Source organism: Pristis pectinata, chromosome 19 (genome assembly GCF_009764475.1).
Source record: "Pristis pectinata isolate sPriPec2 chromosome 19, sPriPec2.1.pri, whole genome shotgun sequence".
NCBI lineage: Eukaryota > Metazoa > Chordata > Chondrichthyes > Rhinopristiformes > Pristidae > Pristis > Pristis pectinata.
In genome coordinates this window covers 41,081,441-41,095,614 of record NC_067423.1, presented here as the reverse complement: position 1 = coordinate 41,095,614, position 14,174 = coordinate 41,081,441, and the positions used below count along the sequence as shown (strand labels likewise).

The window sequence follows — 14,174 nt, the reverse complement described above, 5'->3', positions numbered from 1 at the left end:
CACCATCTCATTCCCACTCTCACTGTGTCTGTGATGTCCTGTAGCATTACAATGAGGTCCAATGCAAACTTGACAAACATCCTTCATTTGGGCATGTTGCATCCTTCTGGATTCAATGTTGAATTCTACAACTTCAGGTAACTTGATTACTCAATCTGTATCAGTCATCCATCTGTAATATTAGCTCAGCCTCCTTTTCTTTTCCTTTGTTTTTTTTTAATCTCAGGGAGTAAAGGACATGCTAGCTTGACCTACTGGGTTTGACCTCCTGCTCAGCATTTCGTAACTCTTTACATTCTTTTGTCTATGTTCTTGTCCATTAACTGCTCCCATTCACTCAAAGACCAGATAACCTTGCTTACAACTTATCCCCATGGTCACCCTGGTTTTACCCCATCAGAGTCTCCCTCACCCTCACCCTCCCTGCAGTTTTACAAGCTCCTTTTGTCAATAAACAAGATACTGGAGGAACTCAGTGGATCAGGCAGCAACTACGGAGGGAAATGGACAGTTGACATTTCGGGTTGAGACCCTGCATCTGGACTGAAAGATAGATAACCAATATAAAGAGGTGAAAGGAAGGGGTGGAGCAAGAGCTAGCATGCAATAGGCAGGTCCAGATGAGGAGGGGTGATAAGCAGATGAAGGAGGAAAGAGTGGAAATAGTAACAGAGGCTGGGAGGTGATAGGTCGAGGCAAGAAAGGGCTGCAGATGATGGAATCTGATAGGAAAGGAATGTGGAGCATGGAATCAAATAAGGGAGGTGGGGTGGGCAGGGGGAAGGGGACCCAGTGGGAGGAGTGTATGTGTGATGGGCAGATGGAGTGGGTGGAGTAGGGGAAAGAAGTGGGGTGATGGGAGGCTGGGGTGGGTGTAGAAGGAACTGGGTGGATCAGGAGGAGAGGGAAAAGAAACAGAGGGGGAGCAGTTTACCTGAAATTGGAGAATTCAGTGTTCACGCTGTGGGGTTGTAGACTACCCAGGTGCAATATGAGATGCTGTTCCTCCAGTTTGTGTTTAACCTCACCCTGTCAGTGGAGGAGGCTGAGGACAGACACTTCACCATGGGAATGGGGAGGGGAATGGGGATGCCTGAACCGCTGAATTCCTCCAGCATCTTGTTGTTGCTCCAGGTTCCAGTATCTGCAGTCTCTTGAGTCTACAAGCTTCTTTTAGGTTTTTTCTCGGTTCTGACAAAAGGTCTCAGACCTGAAACATTGATTCTGTTTCTATTCCGACAGATCTGTTCTGACCCGCTCAGTATTTCCAGTATTTTCTGTTTTTGTTTTGGCAGTGATGCAGCTAGTAGAGCTGTTGCCTCACAGCTCCAAGGACTTAGGTTCAATCCTGCCCTCTGCTGCTGTCTGTGTGGAGTTTGCAAGATCCCTCTGTGACCATGTGGATTTCCTCCGGGTGCTCCAGTTTCCTGCCACATCCTAAAGACCTGCAGGTTGGTTGATTAATTGACCACTGTATATCATCCTTTGTGTATGTGAGTGGTAGTATCTGGGGGGACTTAATGGGAATATGGGAAGACTAAATAATGGCATTCGTGTAAATGAGTGCTTGATAGTTGGCATGGACTCAACGGAAGGGCCTGCTTTCATGCTGTAAGACTCCATGACTCTAAGTGGAACATTCATTCACTGCTGGGTGGTGTGAACAACACTAGCTCTCAGGACAACACTGTTTAACAGTGGAGTCTCAATGCTACATCACCACAAGTAACAACATCAGCAGCCACACTGCCAATTGTACAGTCGATAGGACCTCAGTAAATACATGAGATAAAGGGACCTGCCATTGTTGGATGAGCAACTCTTAGGCCAAGCAAACAGCCTGAACTGCCAGACCAGCTCCAAAAGGGAAAATACAGCAGACACTGGAAATATGAAAAAAAGCAAAGCATGCTGGAAATACCCGGCAGGTTAGGCAGCATCTGTGGAGAGAGGAATAGAGTTAATGTTTCAGGGCAATCAGGTTTCTTGTGAAAGGTCATTAACTTGAAATGTTAATTCTGCTTCTTCCTCCACAGCTGCTGCCTGTCCTGCTGAAAGTCCCCAGCATGTTCTGTTTATTATGCCAGTCTGGTTCTCATGTTATCACACTCGTATCCCAACTTTCATAGACTCAGGACATCCCCAAATATTTCACTGCCAATGAAGTGAACTCCCCTTTTCTACTTCCTACAGAATCTTTTACAAACGTCTTCTGACCGTCCAACATGGAAACATCAATCTGCTATGTCTGGCATGGGCTTTGAACCTATCTGACACAGAAGCAGGAGTGCTCCTCCTGAGCCAGGGTCATCTCCAATATGTGTCTTCAATCCACCATATGTTTAATTACTCCTTTGTTGTCTATGCCTGGGGATAACTAAGGTAGCGCAGCACTGTGATATCGGGCCAAAGGAAGGTACAGCCATCAATAGCACGATTCATTCTGCAAACGCGTTCCTCACCAATCACCCAGCCCTTGACAGTGCAGAGGTGAGAAAGCCAAACAAAACTGAATTGTGCTTGTTCAAAGACTACAGTCCTTCATTCCACCATGATATGGGAAAGTGCCGACATTCCTATACAACTCAATAACCATAGTGGGAATGAATGAGGATCCTGATGCTTTAGGAATAGGATTTATGCAATTGCTCCACATCTTTTTCTGAAATTGTTTCTGTTTTGTATTCCTGAAGAGCGTTTTTATCTGGATTAATATAAAGGCTCTAATTAATGCAAATGTGCTGACAAACTTACGGATTGTTACCGCCAGATGTGGTGATCTTAAAACAATTATGCAGCTTGACCCTGGTGGAGAAGTTCAGGGACATTAATTTCACAGATGCCTCTATGGCGATTGGGTCTGCAGGAAAGAGGCAAGAAAAGTGTGTTAAAATCTTTACACTGTGGAATTTTAAGGTCTGGTTTTAACTCAGGGTTTACATGTTGTGAGATGGGCTGAAAACCCCAGGAAGGAGCACCAGGCCTCTAACTCTGAGTTTCATTTGCATTTCCCTGTCTGAGTCTGGTGGGAATGATGGAAGAGCCAATGGGATGAGATGGGAATGGTCCCCCTCTGGGTAAGTGGAGTTTCACAAACAAACATGTAAATTAACAGCAGGAGTCGGGCACTCAGCCCACCTGGATCCCTCTGTATATCACAGCTCTGTAATCTCCCACCGATTAAATAAACAGTTAGGTGATCCAAACCAATCATAGGTAGTGAAAATGGGAGTGAACACTGGAGCTGAGGTGAGAGACCAAGGTGTTCTTGCTGGGTAGGGAAGTAAGTTCCTGCTTGTCTTGGCTCAGAGAGAAACCTGGTCCTCTCCTGGTCCTACTCTTATTGTTTATAATTTTTGCTGATGTACTCAGTGCTAATTGGGCCTCCCAACCCCGTGAGTTAAACTGAAAGCACAATAAGGCGCTGGTGACATCACAGGGCTACAATAGTCCTTTTTAATTCGCTGCCCACCTGCCTAGGATAGGCAGCTTCCTCCTTGTTGGATTCCTGGCAGTTAAAATGGCAGGAGGGTGCAATCTGAAGGAAGGCTGAGCAAACAAACCTTCCTAACACCATTACTGTCAGGGCTGTTGGCTTAGGTTCATGACTTCAGTTACACAAATGATTGAAACTAACCGGAGGGCTTTTAGATCTGATTAACTAAAAATCTAAGAATTACATATGATACTAATGGATAAAATACAAAACTAAGACATTGGAAACAAAGAGGACCCTTTTACATCTGGATTTACTCAAGCTAAATTCTGAATGGATGCTGCTTTATGAGAATTATCAGCATTCAGCAATATCAATTTGCTCTTTGGAAAAGTTAAGGCTGCCAAGGATTTCTCCAAACATAAGAAATTCAGAGTAATGAATGTTACATTGAGTTGCAAAGGATATATTGCATAGTAACAGATCAAGTTCGCCTAGCCAGACAAAATCCAGTCTCTGCTCACCTGACTGTACCGTACCTGTTTGACCGTAGAGCCGACTGTAGGTTTTGTTAGACAGTTTACAGAGGCACTGGGTGCTGTAACTGGCATGGCAAATGACCTCGTTGTTCCTGGTGTTCCTCAACATACACTCTGCATTTTCTCTGCTTAGATTGCCAGGGTTCCCTTTTAATGTTACTGTAAAGCGCTAAAAAAAATGTTTATTGTGAAATTAAAGTCACAGGATATATCAGTGAATGATATATAGTGGATGAATCAGTTGTTGCAAAAACAGCAAATCATAATAAAAATAGTGGAACATATCAAAATTGTGGGGTAGTAAGTTTGAGTCACCAAAAGATGCATCAGGAAATTCAGAATTTTTTTTTGCCCAAAGTGTGGTTAGAATGTGGAGTGTATTATTGTGGAGAATAGATAGACCATAAGGCCAATAAGGTATAGGACCAGAATTAGGTTATTCGGCCCATCGAGTCTGCTCCGCCATTTAATCATAGCTGAGTTTTTTTTCTCTTAACCCCATTCTCCCATCTTCTGCACATAACCCTTAACTCCCCCCCACCAATCAAGAACCTATCGATCTCTGCCTTAAATACACTCAATGACTTGGCCTCCACAGCCCTCTGTGGCAACGAATTCCACAGATTCACCACCTTCTGGCTGAAGAAATTCCTCCTCATCTTAGTTCTAAAAGGATGTCCCTGTATTCTGAGGCTGTGCCCTCAGATCATAGACTCTCCCACTAACGGAAACATCCTCTCCACATCACAAGATCACAAGATCACAAGATAAGGGAGCAGAAGCAGGCCATTCGGCCCATCGAGTCTGCTCCAAGGAAAAGGGAAAAAGAAATGGGGTGGGAAAAAAAGAGAGAGAAAAAAAAAACTATTCTAATCCCATTTGCCAGCCTTATCCCCATATCCCTTGATACCCTGACTATTTAGATATCTGTCTATCTCCTCCTTGAACACCCCCACTGATCTGGCCTCCACTGCTGTGCGTGGCAAGGAGTTCCACAATTTCACCACCCTCTGGGTAAAGAAACTTCTCCTCATCTCTGTCTTGAAACTGTACCCTCTAATTCTAAGATTGTGCCCTCTGGTCCTGGACACGCCCACCAAGGGAAACAGCCTAGCCACATCTACTCTATCCGTACCTGTCAACATTTTAAATGTCGCTACGAGGTCCCCTCTCATCCTTCTGTACTCCAGCGAGTACAGTCCAAGAGCCGACAAACGCTCATCGTACTTAAGCCCTTTCATTCCTGGAATCATTCTCGTAAATCTCCTCTGAACCCTCTCCAACGTCAGCACATCCTTCCTAAGATGCGGGGCCCAAAACTGCGCACAGTATTCCAAATGAGGCCTCACTAGCGCCCCGTAGAGCCTCATCAACACTTCCTTACTTTTATACACTATACCTCTCGAGATGAATGCCAACATAGCATTCGCTTTCTTAACCACCGATCCAACCTGGTGGTTAACTTTTAAGGTATCTTGTATAAGTACCCCCAAGTCCCTTTGTACTACCGCACTATCAATCTTCTCTCCTTCTAGATAATAATCTACCCGCTTATTTCTACTTCCAAAGTGTACAACTGCACATTTCTCAACATTGAATCTCATCTGCCATTTTCTTGCCCATTCTCCTAAACTGTCTAGGTCCCTCTGCATTCTTTCTATTTCCTCTATGCTCCCTACTCCTCCACTTATCTTGGTGTCATCCGCAAACTTAGCCACACAACCATTTATTCCATCATCCAAATCATTGATGTACAAGGTAAAAAGGAGAGGCCCCAACACCGACCCTTGCAGCACACCACTAGTAACCGGTAACCAACCAGAACGAGATCCTTTTATTTCCACCCTTTGCTTCCTGCCAACCAGCCAATTCTCCACCCATTTTGCTACCCTGCCCATAATTCCATGACCTCTCATCTTATTAATCAGTCTCTTGTGAGGCACCTTATCAAAGGCCTTTTGAAAGTCTAAATGCACAACATCTACCGCCTCTCCCTTATCCACCCTACCTGTGATTTCTTCAAAAAACTCCAATAGGTTGGTCAGACAGGACCTCCCCTTCACAAAACCATGTTGACTAGGTCCTATCTTGCCTTGCGCCTCTAGGTATTCGGTAACCTCCTCCTTGAGGATAGACTCCAATAATTTTCCCACCACTGACGTCAGACTAATAGGTCTGTAATTGCCTTTGTGCTGCCTCCCACCTTTCTTATATAACGGAACTACATTCGCTACCCTCCAGTCCTCCGGAACCATGCCAGAATCTATCGATTCCTGAAAAATAATCGCCAACGCCTCCGCTATCTCCACAGCCACCTCCTTCAGAACCCGGGGATGCACCTCATCCGGTCCGGGAGACTTATCAGCCTTAAGCCCCTTTAGTTTTCCAAGCACCTTCTCCCTATTAATCTCAATTGAACTCAGCTCCAATTCGTGAGACTCCTGACTAATGGGCACATTGCTTATGTCCTCCACGGTGAAGACCGATGCAAAATATTCATTCAATTCCCTTGCCATCTCACTATCATCCATTATAATACCTCCTGCACCGTTATCAATTGGTCCTATGTCAACCCGTGTCTCTCTTTTATTCCTTATGTATTTAAAAAAACTCTTAGAATCCTTCCGAATGTTGTCCGCCAGCTTCCTTTCGTAACTCATCTTTGCTTTCCTAATGACCTTCTTAGTTTCTCTCTGCAGATTTTTAAAATCGTTCCAATCTTCTGTTTTCCCACTAATTTTTGCTACTTTGTACGCCGCCCCTTTTGCTTTTATTTTATCCTTCACCTCCCTCGTTATCCACATCTGTGCCTTTTTTCCATTCAAAACCTTCTTTTTTCTTGGAATATATCTGTCCTGCATTGTCCTTATTTCCTGTAGAAATTTCTTCCATTTTTCCTCTGCCGTCCCTCCAGCTAACTTACTCCTCCAATCAATTTGGGCCAACTCATCTCTCATACCTTTGTAATTTCCCTTATTCCACTGAAATATCGATACACCAGTTATCAGCTTCTCCTTCTCAAACTTGAAACTAAAACAGTACAGATGATTTTATGGGGAAACGAGAGGGATATGTGGGAGGAAGGGGTTAGATAGTCTTAGGCAAGGTTTAATGGTTGGCACAACATTGTGGGCCGAAGGGCCTGTATTGTGCTGTACTGTTCTATGTTAACTAAAGCAGAAAGGAATGAGGGGAATGGTGACAGTGTTTAAATGGTATCACAACCATTTAGCCCAGCTGTCCTTTGCTAGTGTTTATACCTCACATGAGCCTCCTCCATTTCTCTTCATCTCACTGTCAACATTTCTTTCTGTTCCTTTCTGCTTCACATCTTTACCTAGATTCTCCTTAAAATCATCTGTTGTTTAACTCATTTACTCCTTGTAATGGATTGATTCACATTCTAATCACTCTTTGGACAAAAACACTTCTCCCTGATTTCCCTATTACATCCATTACATTTATTATGACACGAGCTTACAATCCTACAATATTGCACTTTCCCGGAAAAGGGCTTATTTGACCCTCAACCTCCTCTTTTCCAAGGAAAAGAGCCTAACCTGTCCAGTCTTCTCTAATGATTGTAAGTCTTTCTGGTTCCTTTTCTGGTGCCTAAGTATCCCTTAAGTAATTGAGAGCAGAACATAATCTAATGTGATCTATCACAATTACAGGTCTTCCCCAGGTTACAACAGGGTTCTGTTCTTGAGAACTGTTCCGAACCCAAATAGTTCGCAAGTCAGAAAAGAATAAAAAGTGTGTGGGAGAGGATCACAGAAAGAACTGTGACAGGAGAGTGAGCAGGTTCAGGAAGAGCAGCTGCCAGCTGGCCTCACTGACTCAATGAGTGAGTGTGTGAGTGTGCTCAGTGCTCCCAGCTCTGCTTAGCTCGACCAGCCCCATGAATGTTGTAACTCGGGGTGGTGGAGAGAGAAGGCACATGGAAATGCCCCATTCCCATCCAGCAGCAGATGCCTGCAGCCACACAGCAGCTAGCAAATCCATTCCACCAGCCTCCCAAACACTCACTCGTATGTGTGGGCCGTCCATTAGTTGGCCGTTCATAACCTGGGAAGGACCCGTATGCACAATATTAACATAGTAACACAATCCATGAGGCAATTTCTAAAGTTTGAGATAATTTGATATTACCAGTTCTTTCTTCAAAGTATGATCTATTGCCAAGGGTTTAAAGGTTACTTTTGGACAGCTGTCAGCTTGTTTTGCAATGTTTATCCAATTTACTTCTTGGCATTCATTCCTAAAGGAGCACCTATTAAAAAAAGGCACATTTTACAAATTGTGTTGAGTGGCATTATATGATAATATTAATTTTAGCTTTCAATATATAAAGATGTAGACATTATTTTACATTCCTGTTGCGAAGTTATAACATTATATTGTTAATATTTCAACATTTGTACATTGCAGAAAGCTTTATTCTTTCAAATAGTACCGTGCTTTAGAGGTTAATCCATGATTATTTTCTGTCTATGGCAGTGATATGTGACGTCAGCAAAAGGGTTTTCAAGATGCCAACCTTGGAGCTTGTTTGTTCAGCGGTGCAAGTCAATCAAAATGGACAATGGGAACAGAAAATTCTTAAAACATTAGCCTGGAAATTGGTCTGGCTCATAAGAACTAACAACATCCAAATCATAAGGTAAGGTCAATGAATATTGGCCCCTGGGCCTGAACAGCAAACACACTGTTGCACCTCTACATATGCCTCATCCCAAGGCATGACCCAGGAAGGGGGATGTTAAGTGAAGAGACAGACTTTTCTGCTCACCACGTTACAGGAACAATGTGATTGCACTGAAGAAGGGGCAAAGGACATTAACAAGGGTGTTGCCAGGACTGGAAAGCCCACCTGTGAGGAAAGATTGAATAGGCTGGGGTTGTTTGCTTTGGAACAGAGGAGGCTGAGGGGAGACTTAATTAAGGCGTATAAAATTACGTGGAGTAAACAGGAAGGACCTTGTACACTCACTAGAAGGGACAGAAACCAGAGGCATGGATACAATGTAATTTGTAGAAGGATTAGGGAGGAGACAGGGGATTTGTTTTTCCACCCAGAAGATTTTAGGTGAAAAACTCAACATCTGAAAGGGTGGTGAAGGCAGAAATCTTAATCACTTTTCTACAATACTTCAATATGTACTTAAAGAGCTGTGAACTGAAGGCCAGGGCACCCATTACTGGTAAGTGAGATTATACCAGGGAATTCGACTTTGACCAGCACTGATATGATGGCTGAATGACCTCCTCTATGCTATAGACATTTTATAGTCAGTGATATCAGCCTTAGGATCAAAAAACACTCCAACACCAAAGGAGGGTTCAACATAACAATTACATTGTGGGGAAAATGCAACTGGGTCAATAATGTGCTTCAATAAGAGGGAGCCTGGCATCTTACCCAGTCCATGTGTAATCACTTCCCACACAACTGGCTGATGACTAAGAAATAAGTTACCAAAATCTTTTCCATTCAGAATAGTAGTAAGTATAGCCTTGTTCACGTTTCAATAATCAAAGCCAAATTTAAAAGGCAAAACAAAAGAGGGAAAACAAATTAGAAGTGAAATGTCTTAAGTAAACTTATAAAATGTGTAGAATCTTGAAGAAAATCAAGCATCACAATAGTTTTAGATGAAATTTAAAATACAGCAGTGGATATATGCTGAAGAAATTATGTTGATTTCAAACCAAATGCGGCACAGTGCCACAGCTGGTAGAGCTACTGCCTCACAGTCTCGGAGTCCCAGGTTCAGTCCTGACTTTCAGTGCTGTCTGTGTTTCCACATTCCATTTCCACGTTCTCCCTGTGGCCACGTAGGTTTCCTCTGAGAGTTCTGGTTTTGTCCCACATCCCAAAGATGTTGGTAGGATAATGGGCCAGTGTAAAAAAAACTGCCCCCAATGTGTAGGTGAGTTGTAGAATCTGGGGAGAACTAATGGAAATGTTGAAGAATAGATTACAGGGAAGAAATGATGGGGGGATGGGATTACTGTGTGAGCTGGTGTAGACTTGGCCTCCTACTATGTCCCAAGGAAATATTTTGAAGACGAAGCAAGGTTACTAAGAGGTGGTCTGCATTAATTAGTAGCACCACGAAACATGAGCTGAATAGAACCAGCAATTCAACAGGGAATTGAGCACACTTTGGACTTTTGTGCATGCCCAGTCCTGTGGAGAGGTCCAAGGCACAATGAAAATTGGATACTAGCACATCTTGATCTCTGTTGCACTGCTGGGTAGAGCGCTCATTTCCTGGAGAGACCGTGCACAATCGCCCCACATGCGTAGATCAGTACTGGGATACAAACACTAAGCCCTTCCAGGTTGCTTCCCATGTAAAGGATGCATATTTTCCTTTATTTTAATATTGTTATTGTTTGTTTTAATGTGTTTTAATTGAATGTATGATTTTTCATGTTTTTATTATCTTTAATTATTTAAACCTATTTGAATAATTTTTAAATGTCTCGATTGGAAATCTACAAAATTAAAAGGACTTTGACAGCTGGTGACTCCTGAGCCTAGGCCTCAGGATACAGTGCCCCATTTGCCCCTTAGAGCCAGCCCCTCCTCAGTGGACCCTGGTTGAGTGCACAGTTGGGAGCTGGGAGGGGCAGAAGCTCAGCTTGTCTGGCCCCCTGCATCTGGAATAAGTGAGTGTGGGTGGAAGGCACCACTGTGAAGAGTTTGGGCAGCAGGTTGGTTCCAGGATGATCTGGCCCATAGTAATTTGCTCAGTAGATATATGGAAAGACTGGAGGATGGGCAGCGGCAGGAGCAACACGATCCAAAAACCAGCCCTGAAATTAGAGTCATAGGGCCATAGAGCAATACAGCATGGATACAGGTCCTTTGGCCCAACAAATCCAATTGTGCTAAATATAGTACTCTCACTCCCAAATACTCTGTCCTGACTTTGATACAAAATGGATTGATACCAGTACTGCCTTATGGTGTAGGTGTCAGCACTTTTGCTGCTACTCATCTGCTTTGCACAAACAGACCTTTCCTCGAGAATGCACCAACCACAGTGCGGGTCCTGTGCAGACAAACAACCTTGGCATGAACTGTACTGGGTGCAGGATGCCACCTTCAGCCTTCTCACCTACAGAGCCAAAAGAAAGAAGACTTTAGGAATCTCATCACGCACAAAGAAGGGAATTGTAATCCACGAATGTGGACTGGTTTGATGGGAGGTTACAAAGACAAGAGCCCAGTTAGCCTTAACCCCACACAATTATGATTTTAATGAAGGCAGAATGAGGGGTGGCCAATCCAGAACATGGATGGACAGGACCCTGGGATTTGTGGGTGTTCCTCAGATCGGTGAAGGGTTGGAAATGGTATATACTATGTTTTGCTATGATGGTATGTATTATTTTAGTATAACACAAACTCAGTTCAGTTCACAAGCCTGAGCTTCCAGGTGACAGTTCCATCCCATTCTAACTTTTCTACTTTTGTCTTTTACACTGTTCCAATGAACCTCAGTGCATCACAGCTCCAGCAACAGGGGTTCAATCCTGACCTCCAATGCTGTTTATATGAAGTTTGCATGTCCTCTCCATGATTGTGTGGGTTTCCTTCGGGCTCTCCCAGATCCCACAGACATGCAGGTTGATAGGTTAATAGGCCAAGAAGATTGCTGCTTGCATGGGTGAGTGTTAGAATCTGGGGGCCACTAATGAGAATATGGGGAAAATAAGTTTCAGGGTAAATTAATGGAGGAATGGGATTTCTCTGTGAGCCAGCCTAGACCTGATGGATGGTTGGCCTCCTGTGCCATAAGGAAATAGGTAAATGAACCCTGAGAAATAGCACGTCACCTTCCAGCTGCTCAGATTACAGCCCTTAGGATTCAACAGTAAGTTCATCAGTATTAGGTAATCACCCATTCCAGTTTGTATCTCACATTTTCAACATTGTTTTTTTTCTCCCTCCCCCAATAATTCAGATTTCATTTATCTTCTCCTCTTTACACCTCCTCCAGATGTACCTTCACCAGCCTCTCTCAATCGACATCTCCACCACTTGTGTCATTCAGTCTCTCTTGGTCTCTACCCTATCACAGACCTTCCCGATGTCCTGTCACCCTCCTCGCATCAGGATTTTGACCAAAGGAAAGGCAATGTATGGCAAAGATCCACAACTAAAGATCCCAAAGCAACTGTTTTCACCCAAATTCTCACATAACAGATGAGTACATGTTGATGTACTCAATGTTTTTTGCAAATGTGAGCTAAAACTGAGCTACTGCCTGTACTTCATGATTATGTTTGGAAAGGTGCAGAGAACATCTCACACCCTTGCACATTTATTTAATGAAAACAGAAAATGCTGGTAATATTCAGATTAGGCAGCATCTGTAGAGAGAGAAACTAAGCTAATGTTTCAAAACATTGTCTGATGCTGCCTGGCCCACCAAGCATGTCTAGCATTTTCTGTTTATATTCAGATTCTAATCATCTGCTTTTCAATTGCAATTTTTTTTCAAAAGCTGATGATAGGAGCTGTTTTTTTTGTTATCATCATGTCTTATCATCCAGTTTTGAACATTGTATAGCAATAAGTAAGAGAACAGCAATACAGAGTGCTAGACTGTGAGCATGGGTTTTATTGATACGAACTCGCTGATGGTTTCTCGAAAGCAATATTGATGGAAGATGGAGTTACTGTTGAGTTGAGTTTCCAGAACATATATTGACAGCAATAAAGAATCCAAGACAAAGTTTCAGAGATAGTGATAGAGAGAAGAAAAAGGTACAAAACCTTCTGCTCCATCTATTTGAAAATGTAGATTGAGTGATGATGTTGGCAGGGCAAATCAGTGAGTGAGATCTAAAAAAAAAGGTTAGAATATACTAAATGTAAGCAAAATGCTGTGGATGCTGGAGATATGAAATGATAGAGAAGATCTGCACTGGCATGGATACCAGGAGTGATAAAATGAAAAAAAGGGAGCAAGGCAAAAGGAGTTGGTAATGTTAGCAGTAAAAAGATGGGTTTTGAAGAGCTGTAGAACCATTACCAAAGAAGAACCATTACCAAAACCTGCTATTTAAAAAAATGGGGCAGCAGTTATAAACTGAGTTTATAAGCTATAATCTGAAGCCTGTATCGAGGCCAGAAGGCTGTGAAGAGTCTTGTTGAAAATGAGGTGCTCTTTCAATGGAACCATAGAGAAGGTTAAGGTTAAAGGGGTAAGAATAGGAGCAGAGTAGAGAATTAAACTGACAGGTGATCAGAAATTGGAAGTAATTCTTGTGAATGGAACCAAGATGTTCAACAAAGCAGTCATTCAATGTGTGTTGATCTGACCAATGTGGTGATGTGATGGAGCCATCAGAAAGTCACTGCAGCAAAATGAACTGAAAGCAGTAAAAGCAGAACTCCTTCCTGGAAGAAGTGTTTTGTTCACTCATCTAGAACCCACAATACCACCCCCTATCCAACAGCACATTTCACCTCTTCCTTTTCTACCTTTCAGGCTCCTAGCACTGCTGCTATTTTTAGTGAATTACTTATCAATATTGCCAGATTTCTTTGTTTCTGCACTGCATTTAGTAACTCTCCTTTTTAGAAGGAAATGGCCTCCTTATCCCTCAAGTCAAAATGGATCGCCTCACATGCCGTCTGCCCTCCCTTTTCTTGTGTATTTCTTTATTTTTCTACCGTCAATTGCCTTATTGCCCACATGCCCCACCATCCCCTCCCAGCTGTTTTTTCTCTGGAACTCACAAAATACATCCTCATGAGGCAAATGAATAAATAAGGCAAATGAATCTTTGTAAGCGCACACAAAGCATATCTAGTTAGTTTGCAAATTGTGTCATGTTATTCCTCATGGTAAATTTGTATCTGTAAATATTCTAGACTGCTGCACTCTGTTTAAAATGTTCTTGCACCACTTGTTCGGTGTTTTAAGACCAAAGTATGAAACTGAAGTAAACCTTTGATACAACTACATCCTCAGTATAAGGCACACTTTCCAGAGACATACAGACTGGGGATTTCCACTTCTGAATTTGCTAGCCTCTGATTTTCTGCTTCTTAAAATGAAGGAGCAAAACCTTGAAGGCTTGGCAGCCAGCAAGCATTGCGGTGCAAATCCCCTGAGTTTTGTAGTTCTCTGCTTTTCTTGTTTCCTCAGGGTGAGCAGTGGAGACCTTTACTG

At 42.9% G+C, this 14,174-nt stretch overlaps 1 protein-coding gene across 2 annotated transcripts in view; it reads right to left on the bottom strand.

Moving 5' to 3' along the window:
• plxnc1 (plexin C1) overlaps positions 1-14,174 on the bottom strand; it is a 144,885-nt gene that overhangs the window by 79,901 nt on the left and 50,810 nt on the right. For both annotated transcript variants that reach the window (XM_052034240.1, XM_052034241.1), the window contains exons 4-7: positions 11,005-11,105; positions 8,128-8,248; positions 3,976-4,144; positions 2,755-2,860 (exon numbers count right to left, since the gene is read on the bottom strand). In XM_052034240.1, the coding sequence (XP_051890200.1) occupies positions 2,755-2,860; positions 3,976-4,144; positions 8,128-8,248; positions 11,005-11,105 (497 nt within the window). The remainder of the gene's footprint in view (positions 1-2,754; positions 2,861-3,975; positions 4,145-8,127; positions 8,249-11,004; positions 11,106-14,174) is intronic.